Raw genomic sequence first — 17,487 nt, forward strand, 5'->3', positions numbered from 1 at the left:
AGAGAGCAGACCCCGCCCCCTCCGCCCGTTCCGGCCCAATGGGCGCGCGGCGGGGAACGGCTGGCTCGGCCAATCAGAGCGCGCCCCGGCGAAACCAACCGCCAGCGCGCGCGCAGGGGGTTTAAAAATGCCAGGGGGCGGGGAGCGCGCAGGCGCAGTGCGGCGATGCGGCGGCGTTGCCATGGCAGCGGGGGCGCCGTCGCTGCCGCCGGGCCGGGCCGGGCCATGCCATGCCATGCCAGGCCGGGCCATGCCATGCCGGAACGGGCTGCGGCGGGGCGAACAATGAACCGGCACGCTCGGTCCCGCTGAAGCGCCGCGCCGGCCTCGGCCTTCCCCAGCCGGGGCCCGGGACTGCGAGTCCCCGCAGAGCCGCCGCCGCCAGCCCCGCGCCCACGTGCCCGCCCCGCCCCGCCGGGACCCGGAAGCACTTTCCCTCCGCGGGGACATCCCCGCCCGCCCCTCGGCCGCCCCACGGCCGCCGCCCCGCCGCCGCTGTCCTGCTGCTGCAACGCCGCCGCCTCCTTCTCCTCATGAAGCCCGTCGTTGTCTTCGTCCTCGGCGGGCCCGGGGCGGGCAAGGGGACGCAGTGCGCTCGTATCGTGGAGGTGAGCTGGGGGGCTGCGGGACCGCGCGGCCGGGAGCTGTAGGATCCCCGAGCGGGCTCCGGGTGGCCTGGGGGTCGTGTCGGTGGCGGGACCCCCATCCGCCTTTCGGTCTGGTCTCCTGTCGAGCCTCATCTATTGGAGGCGATGCACAGAAACAACTGACCCGCATCTCCCCTGTAGTGGGTGCGGTGGTGGGGCAGCCCCCGCTCCGGTTTCTCCGTTCCCCTTCCGCCCCGTCAGGCCGCCCAGCCTTTCCCTTCTCCCTGAGCCCCGCGGGATCACGCTCTGCTGGCACACCCCGGGGTTTTGGATCCACTCTGGGGACCCCGCCGGTGTGGTGCCGGCAGCAGGGCTGCCCGGCCGGTGCCCTGGCTCCGTACACGCCTGCTCGGCCACGTCGGTGTCTGCGGGCTCACCCGGATGCTCGGGCACCCGGAGCTGCGGTGAGCTCTCTGATAAACATCGGGAATACGTGCGCCCCGATGGATCAAGGTCCGCGTCTCCCGAGGCCTGTCCCATAAATGTTACAGCTGGTACGGCAGATATTGCAGGGTGTTGGCTTTTTTTACCCCGTGCCAGTCAGTTGTGGAAGTAATATGTTAAAAATAGAACGATTTTTTTTTTTTTTCTGTGACGCTGTTAAAGGATATCCTGATCCCATAGATTGTTCATCTTGTTCCTTCTTTTTAAAGAGCCTAAGACTGACAGTATAATTTGACTGAATTTTCAGTTATATTATCAAATTTTCAGTTTTCCAAATACGTTTTTTCAGCCTTCTGGGACAACATATATCTAAGAAAGAATGGTGGATGATACATGGTGTAATACTGTCCTTTTAAACACCAAAAACCGCAGGGATAATTACAGTGTATCCAGGTGGATAATTACAGAAGTACTTAGGGATGAACAGTTCCAAACATATGTGTATGTTGGATTTGAAACAGCTCTTTTATTTTTTTTTCCTTTTTTTTTTTTAATGAGCGGTTGTATGTACTTTTCTTATTAAAAGCCATATGGGATCAAAGCTTATGAATACCCTCACTGAAAGATATGGCTAAGAACTGTGGTGATGCCCATGCTTCTGCATCTGTTGGTGGGAAAGAACCCCAAAACTCCTGGAACAGCCACTTTTTGTGCATCCTGTTCTGGTGGTGCCCTGGGGGTGCTGTTACAGTTTATCCTCACTGCTGCTACATCCCAGACCTCGCTGTTGTATAACTAAGTTAAGTGAACTTGGTCCAGACTAAAAAATGCCGTTATGACTTTAGTTCTGAAGGATTTAAACCTCAAATTACAGACTCGCATTCAAACCAGCATATTCATTAAATTAAATTGTGGCATGGAAGGTTCACAGTGCTCATAAAGCCTTTTTGGTAAGGTCGGATTGAGCCCCTGGCAAACAAATGAGCTTAAACTATAGGGGAACCTTGTAGGCTGTCATTAATGGCTTTCAGCAAACCATTAGTGTAGCCTCAGGGCTGAAGTGCCTTGTGTGGCTGCAGGCCTGTGTTTTTGGAGGATAAATGCCTATGGCTGGATAGGCTGATGTAATTGGATAAAGACCACTTTATTAGGAGGAGTTCAAATGAGCCATTGCTGCTCAAATAGTATTTCCAGCTAGAAAGGAAAAAAAGAAAAACCTTGCTTATGCAGTATTTATTTTCTTTTCTAAGCCTGGAAAGGGAAATCCAAATTCGAATAAATGCAAATTTGCTTTAATTCTGCTAATCCTGTTCAGTACATGGAAAGAAGTTTATTGAAGTCAGTGAGCCGACAGCAGAAGGCACTCAGACCTGTTGAATGCAGGGGACAACCTTCCTGCTGGCTCAGACACCTCCACGAGAGTCACTGGCTAAACTGGGAGGCAGGAGGGTCTGAGGTAGTTTAAAGAGCAGTTGGACTGATGCAAGCATGCTGGAAAACCTTAGAAAAAGGGCACATGAGCAGGGAAGTGTGGGTGAAACACAGCAGAGGTACTGGAGAGCAGCAGCTTTTCCAAGCACAAATCCCCACCGTGGCCCCTGGCAGCCCCCAGAGCCCTGCTGCAGGCGAGAGAGCAGCCTGTGTGCAGTCAATGCTGCCTTTGGGTTGAAAGTGTATTTTTATTTGTGTTTTAAACCCTGTTGGCAGTTTGCCACAGAGAAAAGGGGGCTGTAGCTGAGTAATAATAAACCTCATTCATCCTTGTTGTAAATGGATGGAATAATACTAGTTTACATTTGGAATGAATCTGACCCAGTATCTTACTGTAGAGCTGAAGGTTGTGCTGAACAAAAAGTCAGTATGAGCTATAAATATGTCTGGGTTGCTATTCATACTGGAGATTTGGGACAGAGCACATCACATGTGGAAGAAGTCTCATTTGGCTGAGGTGAGCTCTTCTATGAATTTAGCATCAAACTATTTTTATTAAAAACCAAGGGTGTCTGTGTTTTGTAGAGTAAAGGGGATATTATGTACTTAGTACCTGGGAACAATTTCTCAAAGAAGTTTTGTAATTTTTTGGGGACTGTGCTTTACATTCCCAAAAAAGGGAGATTAGTATCCCACGTTGTAGCTGAAATGTGTATTTGTTAAACACTAGTGTAAATCATAACTGCTCAATATGTGTGTGCTGGAATCCCTGAATGTGGAGAAGGCATGTGTTCATGCCAAAAATGAGAAATTATTTGAGGGAAGAAGACCTAATAACAAGTGGAAATGGGTATTGACACAATGTAAGAAAGGGAACAGTGGGTAAGTGATTAGGATTCTTTATCTCCACAGATAAGGTTGGATGAGACAGCTGAACCAGACTGGTTTTCCCCGATACGGAGGGAAGACCTGACTCCTGTGTGTTCCTCAGACACAGAATTGTCAGGGAAATGCAAATGCAGCAGAACTGCTGCTGTTCTGGAGCAGTTACTCCTATTTAGAGAGGGATGAAGCAGAATTCCCTCTTAAGTTCTTATCCTCTCCCTTGCAGCTCTGCAGATTAACTCCTGAAACCTTCCACAGCTTTGTTAGGTGGAGCTTGCCATCATCTGGGACTGTTGCGTAGCTGCCATGCGAGGCAGAATATTTGAGCTATAGTTGAATGATGTCATTTGAATGCAGGTTCTTGCAATAACCTTCATGCTTTCCACAGTGTATCTTCTGTGACTGTGAGATAATGAAATGTGCTTTATTGCTGACTTCTGAACTTTGCGTATAAAATCATTACAGTAAAGTCAAGGAAAAAAATGCATTCAACAAATCTGCGCAAAATATGTTTTAAATCCTTATTACCTCTGCTTGAAATGTAAAGCTCTTTAGTTGGTGGGAAGAATAATAACCAAATAATTGGTCATTATTCCAAGCAAGATTTGAGTTGTACTTTTTTGTCTGTTTGTTTTGGCAAGGTGATCTGTAGAGATTTGGGCTATGCAAGGCATTGCTCTCTGTGTACCTAAAATATAATTCACCTCCACCACAGCCCTATCCTGTATGTTTGTGGTTAAATCTAAAATTAATTCCACAAGGTGGGATGCTGAGCCTTCTCGTTTTTATAAGAGCATAAGTTGATATCCAAATGGAAAAAGCTGTTAAGTTGCTTTGGGATATATGATAAGGAGATTTCCTAGGGTAAAGGAAACAATGCAAAGAAGTATTCATTGTATCAGAAATGCTCCTCTGAAAGTAGCAGAGGATTTAGGTTTTGCTGTCATGTGTTAATTGTCTTCTAGAAGTCTGCTAAGATACAGCAATAACTTCCTTGAAATAAAAACAGGGTTTAAATTGTTTGCTTTAAACTCAGCTTCTGAAATCTCTTTAATGAATGTCATGTATTAGTATTCTACTTAGCCTTAAGTTCTCATAGTTGATTTTTAGAATAGGAATTTGTATTTCCGAACTTTGGAGCTTTTTTTTAAAAAACATGGTCAGTGTTTAAATCTACCGCCTGAAGATTTATTCCTAAACATTTCCATTTTGCAGAACACTTGGCATTAAATTTTGGACTTTCCTGAACATACTGGGTGCCTTGTATTGAGTCAGTGCTCCTGAAACACCTGGGTGCTGTGTTTGCCCCCCTCTCCCTTGGAGGCACTGTCAGTGGGATCTCCATTGTGTGTTTTGGTTTGTTAATGTGGGGTCGTGTTTGTTTTTGTTTCCCAGAGACAAGAACATATTTCAAACTAAGAAAATTTCTTCAATTTTTAAAATTGGAATAAGCAGACAGCAGGTCAGTTAGAGAAGGTCTATAGTCTGTACCCCAAAGATTTAATTCCATGTGCTGGTAGGACAGAAAAGCTTTCTAGGTTAAAAAAACCCCAAAGGCGGCCCAAGAAGAACTGCTTTGCACATTTCTGTTTTTATTTTCACTAGTTCTTGAATGGTTTATGTAGCAAATTTTGGTTGTTTATTAAGGTTGCCCAAGATATGACAGGTCAGAACTAGGGCAATAAAAGCTTGTATTTTATTTGTTTAAATCTTAAGCCCTGTGACTTTCATTTTCAAACTAACAACGATAAGCCAAGATAGGGAGTCAAGGTCAAAGCAGTAATTTGTGTTTCTCTTGCTTCTTGGCTTCTGCTGTCTTAAGGAAGTCTCAAGCTGTGTGTTTAGTGGGGAGATTTGTTGCAGGACCACCAGGGCTGAATCAGAAATAAACCTCGTGTCTCTGGGAAGGGGCTGTGGAAGGAGTCCCAGCTTCAGCTGCTGCACACCCCTGATCCTCCCTGGCACTCCTGATCCTCCCTGGCACCCCTGATCCTCCCTGGCACCCCTGATCCTTCCAGACACCTCCGATCCTCCCTGGCTGCTCCCAGCCTGATGTGACTCACGGATTTCCATTTCTATGCATCTGTTTGTTGTATTTAGTGAAAACAAAGAGCGTTCTGTCTGCAGAGTGAAAGTTGCAACTCCCGGCTGACAGAAGGAAGCTGGAAGGGCTGCAGGACAGGGCAGGGAAGGGCATCCCAGGGAGGCTGCAGTGTTGGAATTTGGAGATGTGGAGCTCACAGCTTGTGTGTCCCAGTTTGTCCTGCTGTGACTGACCAGGCAGAGGCAAACAGCAAGAGCTGTTCTGATCTGCTCTAGAGATCCACTGGTGCTGTGATGGCATTGATGGAAACTTGAGCTCGCCTTTCTATTTCACTGGGTTTTTTTAAAAATTATTTTTATGTTTTATTTTTTTAAGCAAAAGAGGAGAATGTCTTGAGTGATGTTGAAGGCAGCACTTTTTAATTCACAGTTGATTTTTGTAAGTTATATTTGGAGATCCATACTTCAAAAAAATGGTTTTAAAAATAGTGAGAAGTTGTGTAATAAATATATATGGTGCTCACACTACTCTTGCCAGTTTTAGTCAAGGTGTTTGGGGCACAAAATTTTATTTTAGGTGAGAGAAACCCTCAGCAAGTGTCCTGAATTGGAGCAAATCATTGCAGCTTCAAGGGCTTGCACTACTTGTGTTGTAATGAGAACTTGTGTAATAGTAACTTACCAATTTAATCCTTTTTTCTTCTTCTGGATCACACCAGTTTGACAGCATAGCAGAAAGCATTATCTCTGAAATACATTTTAGAATAGTTAATTCTATATTTTCCTTTTTCTTCTTTGTAATACCAACATATCTCCAGATTTTAAGTGCTGTATTTGGAAATTTTTTTTGATCTGATTTTTTTTATTCAAGTCATCCTTTCAGTCTGACATTATGTGCCTTGTAAGAGCTGGGGAAACTGCTTTTTTCTTTTTTTTTTGGCAACCACGGTCCTACTCCCTTTTTTGATTGAGGAGGAGAACACGGGAGTGGCAATGAGTCACATTCTGGGGATTGCATCAAGATGTGCTTGGCCCTGCTGGGAAGTGCTGTGCCACAAGGCAGAGCTTGTCCAGACCTGAGAGTGTTTGACCCGTGTTTAGAGTGTCACATCACAGTCTCTTCTGCGAGCCCTTGGTGCTGTGAGGATTTGCTGCAGTTCAGGACGCTTGCTGAGGGTTTCTATGACCTAAAATGAAAGAAAACTTTGTGCCCTGAACGTCTTGATTAAAGCTGGCAAGGGTAGCACGAGCTCCACATCTCTGAAGCCTTCTGTGTGTGGAGCAGCAGCCAAGCCATTCTCCCCCTTGTTTGCATTGTTTAAACCCACGTGTTTTCTTTGGCTCTTGGCTCAGTACAGTTCACAAATAGATGTTTTGCCCCTGAAGGAGAGGTTTGTTTTTCTTATTGCCTGGTTAAGCCATCCTGAGGGTTAGTCTTGAATATAATTTATTATTATCTCAAACAAGTCTATTTGTACAAAAGCGCTTTAAACACTTCTGTTTTTTGCTTTTCAGTTCAGCTGTTAAAAACTACTTTAGTTTGCTCTTGCAAAAGACAGAGAATTCCAAAAATTTTCTGACTCAATTTCGTTTTCATGCATGAAAAGGGAAATGCCAAGGAAAATTAAATGGTTTGGTAATCCTCTAAAACCTAAGGGATTGTATTTTCCTCCTGTTTTCTTCTTTGTAGAAACCTGATGTTAAAAAAATCATCATTCTATAACTTTAGCGAGAAGAACTACATGTTAATTTAGTGTTCAGCAGAGTAATGTTTCTTGCTTATAAGGAACAATTTATTTTGGTTTATGGCTTCTGTAGGTTATAAATATTTAGATTTGCAATTAGTTAGGCATAACCAAATGCAATGTACATTAAAGCAAGAGTACAGTGAGCTTACAGAGGATGTTTGTGAAGCTTTTCCTTCACACTTACTTACAGTAAAATCTTGCTTCTGTTTTTTGCCAACTGTGTACAGTTTTGGAGATTTAAGTAATTATATCCCTTCTTAAATTATGACTATGGCAGAACTAACTTCCCATGCTTTTGTGGGTGAAATTGGAAAGCAACTGAAATGTTTTAAAGTCACTTAGTGGATTGTGTAATATTTCTGTTGTACTTAGTTCAGTAGCCAAGTTTTTAAATCCAAAGTTCACAGCCTCACCAAGTGTGTAGTCACATTATTATGCTTCTCAGACACCTTGTTTGAAATTTGCTTTGGATGTTGCTGCAGCCAAACTGATAACCCTGAAGTTTTTTGCTGCTGCTTTTGTTTTGTGTAAAAACTTTCAGATGAGAATGTATGTGTGTGCTGTGTTTTGGATAGACAGCTAGCTTAGGTAATCACCAAGGAGATGTCTTTATTGCCTGTTTTGATAGACTTGTATTTGGTCAAGGAGTATAGTGCACTTTGTGAGGTTTTTTTGCAGTGTTAAATGAGCTGAGAAAATGATTATTTGTAACCATGCATTTCTCTTTGGTAGGAATCTATTTGTGTCCTTGTACCAGGTATCTATTTACAATGATAAATGCCTGAGAAATTAATGTTTAATAAATACTTCCATCAGTATTTTTCATAAGTGACTATTTTAGCTGCAGTTTGAGGTGAAGAGCAGTGGTGTGTGCTGTTTTCCTGCACACTGCTATCACATTGATGGATCTGAATCTGATCTCTCTGCTCTCTCTGTTTACTCTGTGTGGTGTGACAGAGGGTGGAACCAGTGTAGCTATTGACCTTCATCTACCACGTCATCCTTAGGAGAAGTCACTGCTTTTCCCCAAGGGCTGCTCTCGTGGTCATCCCAGGGAAGGAGGTAGCAGGGGCAGGAGAACTGTCTGTGCAGCTGCTGTGTTATAGGTGATTTCACCAAGGTGGGGGAGGAAACTGGTGCCAGAACCACAATATGAACGTAGGGATTTCTGACTTACCCTGTGCTTGGGACATTCCTCCAGCTCCAAAGGACCTGCAACCACCCTATGTATTTTCTTTCAGTAGGTAATTAAACCAAATTCTTGTCTTGTTTCCAAACATAACAAAATTGCTTTTGAAAATGGTACAGAAATACCTGACCAAAACCCTGTTGAATATTTTACCCAAGCATGTCCAGTTCTGGGCCCCTCACCTCAAAAAGACATTGAGGTGCTGGAGTGTGTGCAGAAAAGGGTAATGGAGCTGGTGAAGGGTTGGAGAGTGAGTCCAGTGAGCAGCAGCTGAGGGAGGTGGGGAGTTTTAGCCTGAAGAAAAGGAGGCTTAGGGAAAACCTTGTCACTCACAACTCCCTGGAAGGAGTTTGTACTAAGGTAAGAGTCAGCCTCTTCTCCCAGGCAGCCAGCAACAGGACAAGAGGGAATGGCCTCAAGGTGCAGCAGGGGAGGTTCAGGTTGGACATGGGGAAGAATTTCCTCACTGACATGGTTGTCAGGCACTGGAGCAGGCTGCCCAGGGAGGTGGTGGAGTCACCATTCATGGAAGTGTTCAAGAAACGACTGCATGTGGAACATAAAGCTTTGGTTTAGTTGTCACTATGGTGTTTGGTCAAGGGCTGGACTTGATGATTTTGTAGGTCTTTTCCATCCTTAATGACTCTGGTTCTTACTGTGTGTGTTGCGTGCAGAGTGTGCTCTACTGTCAGATTGCACACTGAAGACGGAGCAGATCCATTGCTAGCAAGATGCTGTTCCCTGGGTTTTCCTGTTGCAATGCAAGGATAAACAGGGCTGGCACTGCTGACTGGTGTTGGGTTTGCACAAGTGCTCTGACTGAGGGAGCCTGTGTTTGCTTTGCCTGTTGCAGAAATACGGCTACACTCACCTTTCTGCCGGTGACCTTCTCCGGGACGAGCGGAAAAGGCCGGGCTCCCAGTATGGAGAACTCATTGAGAACTACATTAAGGAGGGGGAGATCGTGCCAGTTGAAATAACAATCAGCTTGCTGAAGAGGGTAAGGAAAAGGCTATTTCCTTGCAGGGTCACTCCTGCAGAGTAAGCAACAAAGCAGTGGCTGTGTTCTGCAGAGCTGCTTTTCCTCCAGTGTGAGCGGTGTGAATGGGCAGACACGGAGCTGCTTCTCTCAGCAATCACTTGTGTTTCTTTCTGCTGCTGGAGACTGATGGCCTCTCATACCTGGGGATCTGTGAAAATGGTTATTTTTATTTTCCTTTATTTTTTAGCAGCTCTAGGAAAAGCAGTGAAACTGTGTTTCTTATTTCCCTGCACTAGCTTTTGGACCTCTTAGTCCGTTCAGTCATAATTGATTGGAGGTCAGAGGCCTTAAGGGCACTAAGATTTGTAAGTTTTGTCAAGATAGACAGTCAGGTGAAGGAGAAGAGCATCTACTGATGTTCTTGCAAAAGGAAAAGCTTCAGCCTCTATTGGATGTCCATGAAAACAACAGAAGTATCTATTTTAAGTCAAAAAAAGGCTGCTGTTCATGGCACTAAATTTATCTGGAGCTTTTCCCTTCAAATTAAGTTTAGATCAGGGATGTTCTGATGTCTTATTGTGTAAAGACACTTCCCAGTATCTTGTAGAAAATAAGCTTTAAAGCTGGGATTTATTACGAGATTTGTTTGTTATGAGTTTTTTAAGCTTTGTGAAATAATTAATTCAATTTGAACAATAGTTGTGTTGGTGCATCAGTGAATTAACCAGCATGGATTGAAAGTGAAACAAAAGCACATTTTGTAAATCTGCAATAATCCTAAAATAAATGCTTCTCAACTTACCATGTCAACATCTTGGGGGTAAATTAATAAGTAGCTAAATCAGCATATGTGCAGAAGATTGTGAATTGAATTATCTTTTATCAGGCTATGGATCAAACAATGGCTGCCAATTCCCAGAAGAACAAGTTTTTGATTGATGGATTTCCCAGGAATGAAGATAATCTTCAAGGCTGGACTAAGACTATGGATGGAAAAGCGGATGTTTCCTTTGTTCTCTTTTTCGATTGTGACAATGAGGTAATGAAGTGTGTAATTCTGCAACTTCCTTTCTTGCAATATTGTGGGAATCATTCAAGAAGAACAATTAAACTCTGACAGGGAGAATGAACTAATGTAAGAGTAGAAGGAAAACTTGGCCTGGGTGTTTGAAGGATTTTTTGGCAACTTGTTTTAGCAGATGAAAAGCTGCCTGTTTATTGAAATAGACAGCTAATGACAATTGGTATAATCATATGTGAATAAATTATATTGAGGAAGTACTCCAGGCAATTGCATTCTTAAAGAAAATCTATCAAAACATTAAATACATTTTACAAAATTATTTGGTTACTTTTCAGAAAATATTACTCTGTTTACTCTTAGTAATTTGTTGTTTAGTCCAAAATTAACTTGGTGCAATGTCTGCTTTAAATCTGAAGTGCAGCAGCAATCTTTATTTTCATAGTTATGAGCTGTGCTATAGGATAGTCAGTTACCAACATTTTATTCAGCAAGTCATTAAATTACAAGGGCATTTTGACAGTGATGCATTATATTCATTTAACAAGTGCCGTGATGTGCTGTCTTTTTAATTTGTCAGTGCCCTTGAACATAGAAACTGTTATGAGTATCCCAGCACCTTAAGCTGACTTATTTCCTGTTACCCCCTTTCCCCAACTTCCTGAGCTTTGGTCTTTTTTTTTTTAAACTTATTTGCAATCATTTTGTAATCTTAAAGAATATGTGAGGGATTATTATTTTTCTGTTAAAACCTTAAACAAGACTAAATTAATTTTTTCACTTAGTGGGGCTTTAATTTTGTGATTCTGATTTTTTTACTAGATCTAAAAATACACAATACCTAAATGATCTATACTGTGATTGTACTGTGTAGGAAAAATAATTTTTAACCCTTGTCCTCTTGCATGAGTAGGATAAAAGTATTCATGGAGTGTACATGTGTCAGCTTTGCTTATTTAATTAAAGGTTTACAAAACTTCATTCATTGGTACACTCCTAGCTATGGTTAGTTCTTCTTTTTTTACTTAGATTTTGAAGTCTTCATTGTAGCAATGTCAGTTAAGAAGAACATTTTAACTGACAGTATTGTCAGTTTGCCTTACAAAATTCTTGAGAGAACATACAGTGACTTTTAGTGCAGACATATATTAATATGTCTGTGCAGACATATATTAATAGTGCCATTTGACATGCTGCTTTTCAGAAAGCCTGAACACATCCTTGAAAATCAAGTAATTTTCTTTTTTTGTGTCTCAGATTGGGGATTCAGTCAAATCACAGAGCTTGATGCTGCTTTTACTTCCTCTGACCTCAACCCCATTTTCATAAACTGGATTGTAAATCATCATCCTTCTCTAGGAGACACTAACTCCCCGTGTGACTTCTGGTTACACCCACCAGATCTGGGCTGTATTTTGTGTGCCAGGCCAGTTTAGATCTCCAGGATTGTTGTTAGTTCCTGCTCTCAGGATGGCAGCCAGTGTTCCTGGCTGCAGTCATCCTTCTGATGTTTTTTTGCAGATCTGTATCGGCCGCTGTCTCGAGAGAGGCAAGAGCAGTGGTAGGAGCGACGACAACCGGGAGAGCCTGGAGAAGAGGTACTGCCTTCAAAATTCTGCTGTTCCCTTCTCTTTACATTTTTCTATGTAATGTGTTTTTTTTCTCCCTCTGCTTTCTCTTAGAATTCATACATATCTGCAGTCTACTAAGCCTATCATAGATTTGTATGAGAGAATGGGAAAAGTCAGAAAAGTGGATGCCTCTAAATCTGTTGATGAAGTAAGTATATATGCCAAAATATGGGGATGACAGGGTGGCAGGGTGCATATTTCTGGCATTCTTCTGAGATGTGTGTGTGTGTGTGTGATTAGTCTGCTAATTTAGCACTGATGTTATTACTCAGGGATGTTGTGGAGCACTTTATTTGACTCTTGAAGGACCAAGTAAGATGTGAATAACTTGAGGAAATTGATCTGTTCTGCTTGAGTGTGAGCTGGACTAAACACATTTCCAGTGTTTCTGTGTTTAACAGGGTCTTGCCTTTTACATTTTCATGAGTTTTTGCTCTTCTCAAGTAGTGTTGCTCTTCTGTCTGCTTCCCAAAATTGATGCCAGTTTCACTGTTAAAGAATTACTGTGAATGTTCTTAAAAAACCCTATATATTTTTGAAAGTACTGTCAAATACTGTTTAAGTTGGATTAACTTGGAGTAACTGTTTGATGAATGCTTCATAAAATTCTTCTTTATCTTTTTAGGTTTTTGAAAAAGTTGTACAAATTTTCGACAAAGAAGGCTAATTCCCAGCTTGAAACTCCATTTAAACTTGTGCTTGAATCTTGCTTGAATAGCTGCTACTGCAGTCCACTCTTTGTAATTATTTTAAAAGATTTTTTATTTTTTTTTCACATATCTAATGATGATTGGTAAAACAGCTGATTAGAAATGGATCTGTTTTTTAAATAGGAAATCATTTCTTGTGGCGATAGTATACAAGTTTCAGGGTTCTCCATTAGTGCAAGTTCAGTTACTCACGTGGCAGAATCACAGTTAATACATCTTTCTGAAGAAACTGTTTGTTCTGTCACAGTTCTGTGCCTGTCATAGGCAGTCCTTCTTCCTTATTGCTGTACTGAAACCTACTTTCTTTTTAAAGATCAACTGAACAGCAGCATTAATCAATGAAGGGCCCATATACCTTGGGTATTTTTGGATGCTTGGACCAAATTTAGCAGTTTTTAAAAAATTTTTATTTGAAGTATAAATTTGCCCAAAATTCACTTATATCCCCAGACCTGAATTCTCTAAGTCAAGCTACAGTTAGTGAGAGAATCTGTTTTAGCAGTTGTCCAGAAACTTAAATATGCTTTTCAGGGACAGACATACAAAGTACTTTATGGAAAGTGGTGCTTCCTTATGACTCTGGATGTAAACTGTCTTGCAAGTTCTTGGATGACATGGCCCTGGATTTTTCTTTGTTTTCATTTGCAAAAGATTAAGTCTGTTTAGTATTTCAATACTCATTTATGTTAAATTATAGTTATGTTCTTAACTACAGCATAGTCTTCACAAGATGGCAAAGTTCTTAAAAAGTGTACAATAAGCAAAATCTTCTGACAGTTCTATCTTTTGTAACAAGTGGAAAGGTTTTGCTTTATTATTATTGAAATACTGTGTTACCAAATGCTTTAAGGTTTGTTACCTGGGGAAATACTTTTATGGTTAAACTAGTGAATATGTTTCCCTAAAAATGTGTAATTTTAATAGCTGTTTGTTTGAGAAGTTTGTAAATTATTGCACTTTTGTTACAATGTGGTCAGCTGTGGGGAAGATAATTGCAGAAAAAAAGTTTAATTCCCTGAAACAGAGTCCTGCTTCCCCATGTTCTCTTGAACAAGCCAAGTGCAGTCAGCAGGAGGAGCTGGGGTGAGCAGGGAACTGGCTGAAACAACCTGGTTGAAATGTTTGCACAGATGTGGTGCAATTTTGTCTTTTGTTTAAGCTTTTCTGTCCCCTATATAGTATGCATAGGTCTGGGGGGGCCCAACCATGCATTCCTTTCGTGCCCTAAGCCTCCACTGATGGCATGAAGATGAGAGTGTTAACTGATTTTAGTGCTAGAGTGGTTGTTCCTACATTAACTGACGCTCTAATTGGCTTGTGACATGCTAATTACACAGAATTGCAATTTGGAAAGCTTGACGCTCAGCTTTTCTTTAGTCATGACTTTCTCTATTTAGGAGAAGGTTTAAATTAAGCTTAGTTTTTAATTAGAATCAGATGTCTTGGTCCTCATCTTGCAGTCAGATTTGTATTTTCAGGAATTCTCATCTTGCTGAGGTTGTTGAGGCTCCTGGAAGGGGAAGAGATGGGTGCAGAACCAAGGGTAAACTGCAGTAGCTTTTCCAGTCTGGTAGGAGTTCAGGCAGTGGCCACAAGTAGCTGTTTGCTACTGCAGAATATATGGACCATGACTGCTTTTGTGAGTGTGAGAGGCCAATGCTCTCACTTTATGAATTTCTCATTAAAAAAAAGAAAACGTGGAGTTTAAATCTTCCTGTATAAGTATGCTGACATGGATAGGACCCAGCAAAACTGCGTGTTTTAATATGAAGGTGAGAATCAGGGTTTTTCAAAAAATACTTCACACTGGGTTCTTTAATCCAATTAGAGGGATTTCATTAGCTCCTACTTCTAGGTTACTGGTTTTTACCGGTAACCAAGTTCTCTTCAGAATTTTCTCTCATCATATACTTTTCTTTGTATTGAAGTGCTGAAACAAAAAAGCAACCTCTGAAGCAAATTTTAGAAAAACACCCAGCAATGTTTTGGCAGTATTGAATTTGGAGTGGATTGTAATGTGTCTGTGTAAGGACTAGATTTTATTTATTGAAGATGCCATTAAATGTGTTACCACTTCTTTCAAGATGGACTTATGACTGAAATAAAAATTAAAGGCAATATGCGAATGTGTTGTGTCCATTTAGCAGCAAAACTGTATAAAGAATTTGAGGAGATCCAATAAACTTTGTTCTGTGGCTTAATGAGTGCTTGCCTTACAGTTATCTGTCACAAGGAATATTTTTCATATATATCCATCAGTATAAAGTAAGTATTTATTAGAGTTAAATTATTCACGTGTCTGCATGCACAGGTATTTGTACAAAAGTTCAGTTTTCACCATCAAAACTGAAGTCCTGGCAATCCTTTTAAGCACAGGAGAAGATCAAAGCCTGTGGCATTGATACCTTTCCTTGATTATACAGGTTTATCAAATGACTGTATTCATATAGTTGTGCAGTGATAATTCATTTGGCACATGTGTGAAAGAAAAACTACTTGGAGTGGTGTAGGAAACACAAACCTATTGTGCACCTGCTCTTGGAGTCATTTTTGGCCTGGATTTCTCATGATTCCTTGCTCAATCAGCAGCTGATCCCCTGATCATCCTGCTGGCTCTGCAGCACGTGTGTACGTACGATACTCCAGGCTGTTCTGAAAGGAGATTTGCACAGCATAGTATTCTCTAGAAATGAAACTGAGAGGCTGCCAGGCTCATTTTAAAATAACCCATTTTATGTAAAGGTCTGTTTCAAAAGAGATTGTTTTGTCATGTGTGGCTTCCCATTAAACAACTTGTTGAACTTAAAATCATAGAATCATTTGGGTTGGAAAAGCCCTCTAAGTTAGATATCCCTTCCAGCTTGAAACTTTACACTGGACAGATTTGCAGAGCTGGTCTGAAAGGGGTGGGGGAAAGCAGGGGATTTTTCAGTAGTGCTAGATACCTTTCTGCTGGTAAATGTGCAGAGACTAAACTTTTGCTGAAACCTCACCCTGAAGTTGTAGCATCTCCTCAGGGACAGACTGGGAGGGTCAAAGCTGCCCATTGGATTTGCACCTTTCAGACACAGATTTTAAGTTAATTTTCCCACCTTGAGAGCAGGAACAACCGGAGAAGACCATAAACATGCACTTGAGGATTGCCTCAGTGTGAGATATCCCCCACTAGGAACAATTTGTCCCTAATAAGAAGAGCTGACTCATGAGGGAGTTCTGAGGTCTTGTGGAAAATCCTGTGTCTTACAGCAGTGGGGATGTGTGTGCTGCTGCCCTGGCTGAGCTGGGGAGAAGGGGAGAGTTAAATGGAAAAAGCACTTGGTCCAGACAGAGCTGCCAGCTGTCGTTACCAGTTGGCAGTTTCTGGCTGCCAGCATTTAGGAAAGTTGCAGCTTAGGGGATTACTTTCCTCCTCTGGTTTGAGCTTCAGCACCAGTTCAGTCCCTGTTGTCTCTGAAGGCTACGACCTGTGACAGCTCTGCTGCCATTCTGCTCTGGGGGCAACAGCTGGCTCCTTGGCACAAACAGGTTATTTCTTCAAGCTGTGGTGCAGCAGGACTTGGAGACCCGGGGCTGTGCCCTTGCCACAGTCCAAACATCCCAGGGTTAATGAAAACTGCGAGACAATGTGAAGAGGATTTGCCTGATCAGGTAACAAAGGAGACAAAACATTAGATGATATAAAAATATTAATACGTGGTTTCATATAGCAGCAGTGTGCACACTCTTATGATCTGCAGACCTTTACAAGCATTGCAGTGGAGATAGAGGAGCATGGAAGAAGTTAATCTTGCATCTCTGCTATTTTTCATGGATTGCTTAATTTAAGATGGTGGGTTTCAGCCTGTGTATTTGTAGAGTATTTCTGTTGGTAACAATAGTTGTCTTTGTTGAGTCTTCTAATCTCCTCAGCTGAGGTATGCTCTATCCTCTTTACTTTCTGCCTTTTAATGCCTTTTCCTTACCTTTCTGAATTGCAGATGCTCTTTGGGATAGGGAAGGGGGTACTTTTGCCAATCTCTATGTGCTTGCTAAATAAAGAAAACCTTTAAATCTTCCTCCAGAGCAATCTGAGCCTGTTTCTGCCATGAACCTGGTACATAAGCTGTTACAAAACCAACATAAAGCACACTGGTTTTTTTTTGGTTTTTTTTTTTCCCCCAGCTACAGGAAATCTCTGTGTAGTACCTCTGCTTTTTTTCCCCTGTGTGAGTCAGATCAGCTGTGTCTGCCTTGCTTCAGCACGGTTCTTAGCAGCAGCTGCATGAGAAAACCTCCTCAGTCACTAGATGTTAAACCAGCAGTGACGAGTTGTGCATCAGTGGAGGCAAGTGAGATGGTTAAAGAAGGGAGAGAAGATGCTTAGAGAAGCTCAGTCATTTCTGCTTCACTTGTAAGACTTCAGCTTTAGATAAACACCTGTTCTACAGGGCAGCAGTGCTTGTGGGATCCTGCTATTTCATGATTGTGCAGTATAGAAATTAAAGAAAAGCACTCCCTGCCTACAAGTTCCTCATCTCCTCTTGTTGAGTCTGCCACCTTTAATGCCAGGGGTTGTGAAGGCAGGATTTTTTTTTCAGGATAACACTGCAAAAGCTTAAAGTAAGCAGCATGAAAACAGCATGAGCCTTGCATGTGAAATGGGAGATGCACAGTGTATTTCACTGTGGGCAGCAGTGCAGGCATTTTCATTATCCTGTCTTATAACTGTGTTCAGACAGCAAAGCAGAAATTTTCTTTTCCCCCTCAAATGTTTGGCAGAAAGATTGCTTTTGTCTAAAATGCTTCTTAAGCACTGTGTGAACCCTTCAGTCCTAAA

General features: G+C 42.0%; 1 protein-coding gene across 1 annotated transcript; it reads left to right on the forward strand.

The window, feature by feature from the left end:
• The first annotated feature begins 156 nt into the window (after window positions 1-156).
• On the forward strand, window positions 157-14,872 carry CMPK1 (cytidine/uridine monophosphate kinase 1). Its single transcript, XM_039711524.1, has 6 exons — window positions 157-608; window positions 9,181-9,327; window positions 10,196-10,348; window positions 11,852-11,928; window positions 12,013-12,109; window positions 12,587-14,872. Exons 1-6 carry the CDS (start codon window positions 231-233, stop codon window positions 12,626-12,628), a joined length of 894 nt encoding a protein of 297 aa, XP_039567458.1. The 5' UTR covers window positions 157-230; the 3' UTR covers window positions 12,629-14,872.
• Window positions 14,873-17,487: the final 2,615 nt, after the last annotated feature.

This window comes from Passer montanus, unplaced genomic scaffold (assembly GCF_014805655.1).
Source record: "Passer montanus isolate IOZ18808 unplaced genomic scaffold, ASM1480565v1 scaffold25, whole genome shotgun sequence".
Classification (NCBI taxonomy): domain Eukaryota; kingdom Metazoa; phylum Chordata; class Aves; order Passeriformes; family Passeridae; genus Passer; species Passer montanus.

What these genes read in the sequence shown, in the direction of transcription:
- CMPK1 (XM_039711524.1), top strand. Translation starts at nt 231, where the DNA reads ATGCCATGCCAGGCCGGGCCATGCCATGCCGGAACGGGCTGCGGCGGG. An exon ending in AGTGCGCTCGTATCGTGGAG is followed by an intron (nt 609 to 9,180) that starts GTGAGCTGGGGG and finishes TGCCTGTTGCAG; the next exon opens with AAATACGGCTACACTCACCT. An exon ending in CAATCAGCTTGCTGAAGAGG is followed by an intron (nt 9,328 to 10,195) that starts GTAAGGAAAAGG and finishes ATCTTTTATCAG; the next exon opens with GCTATGGATCAAACAATGGC.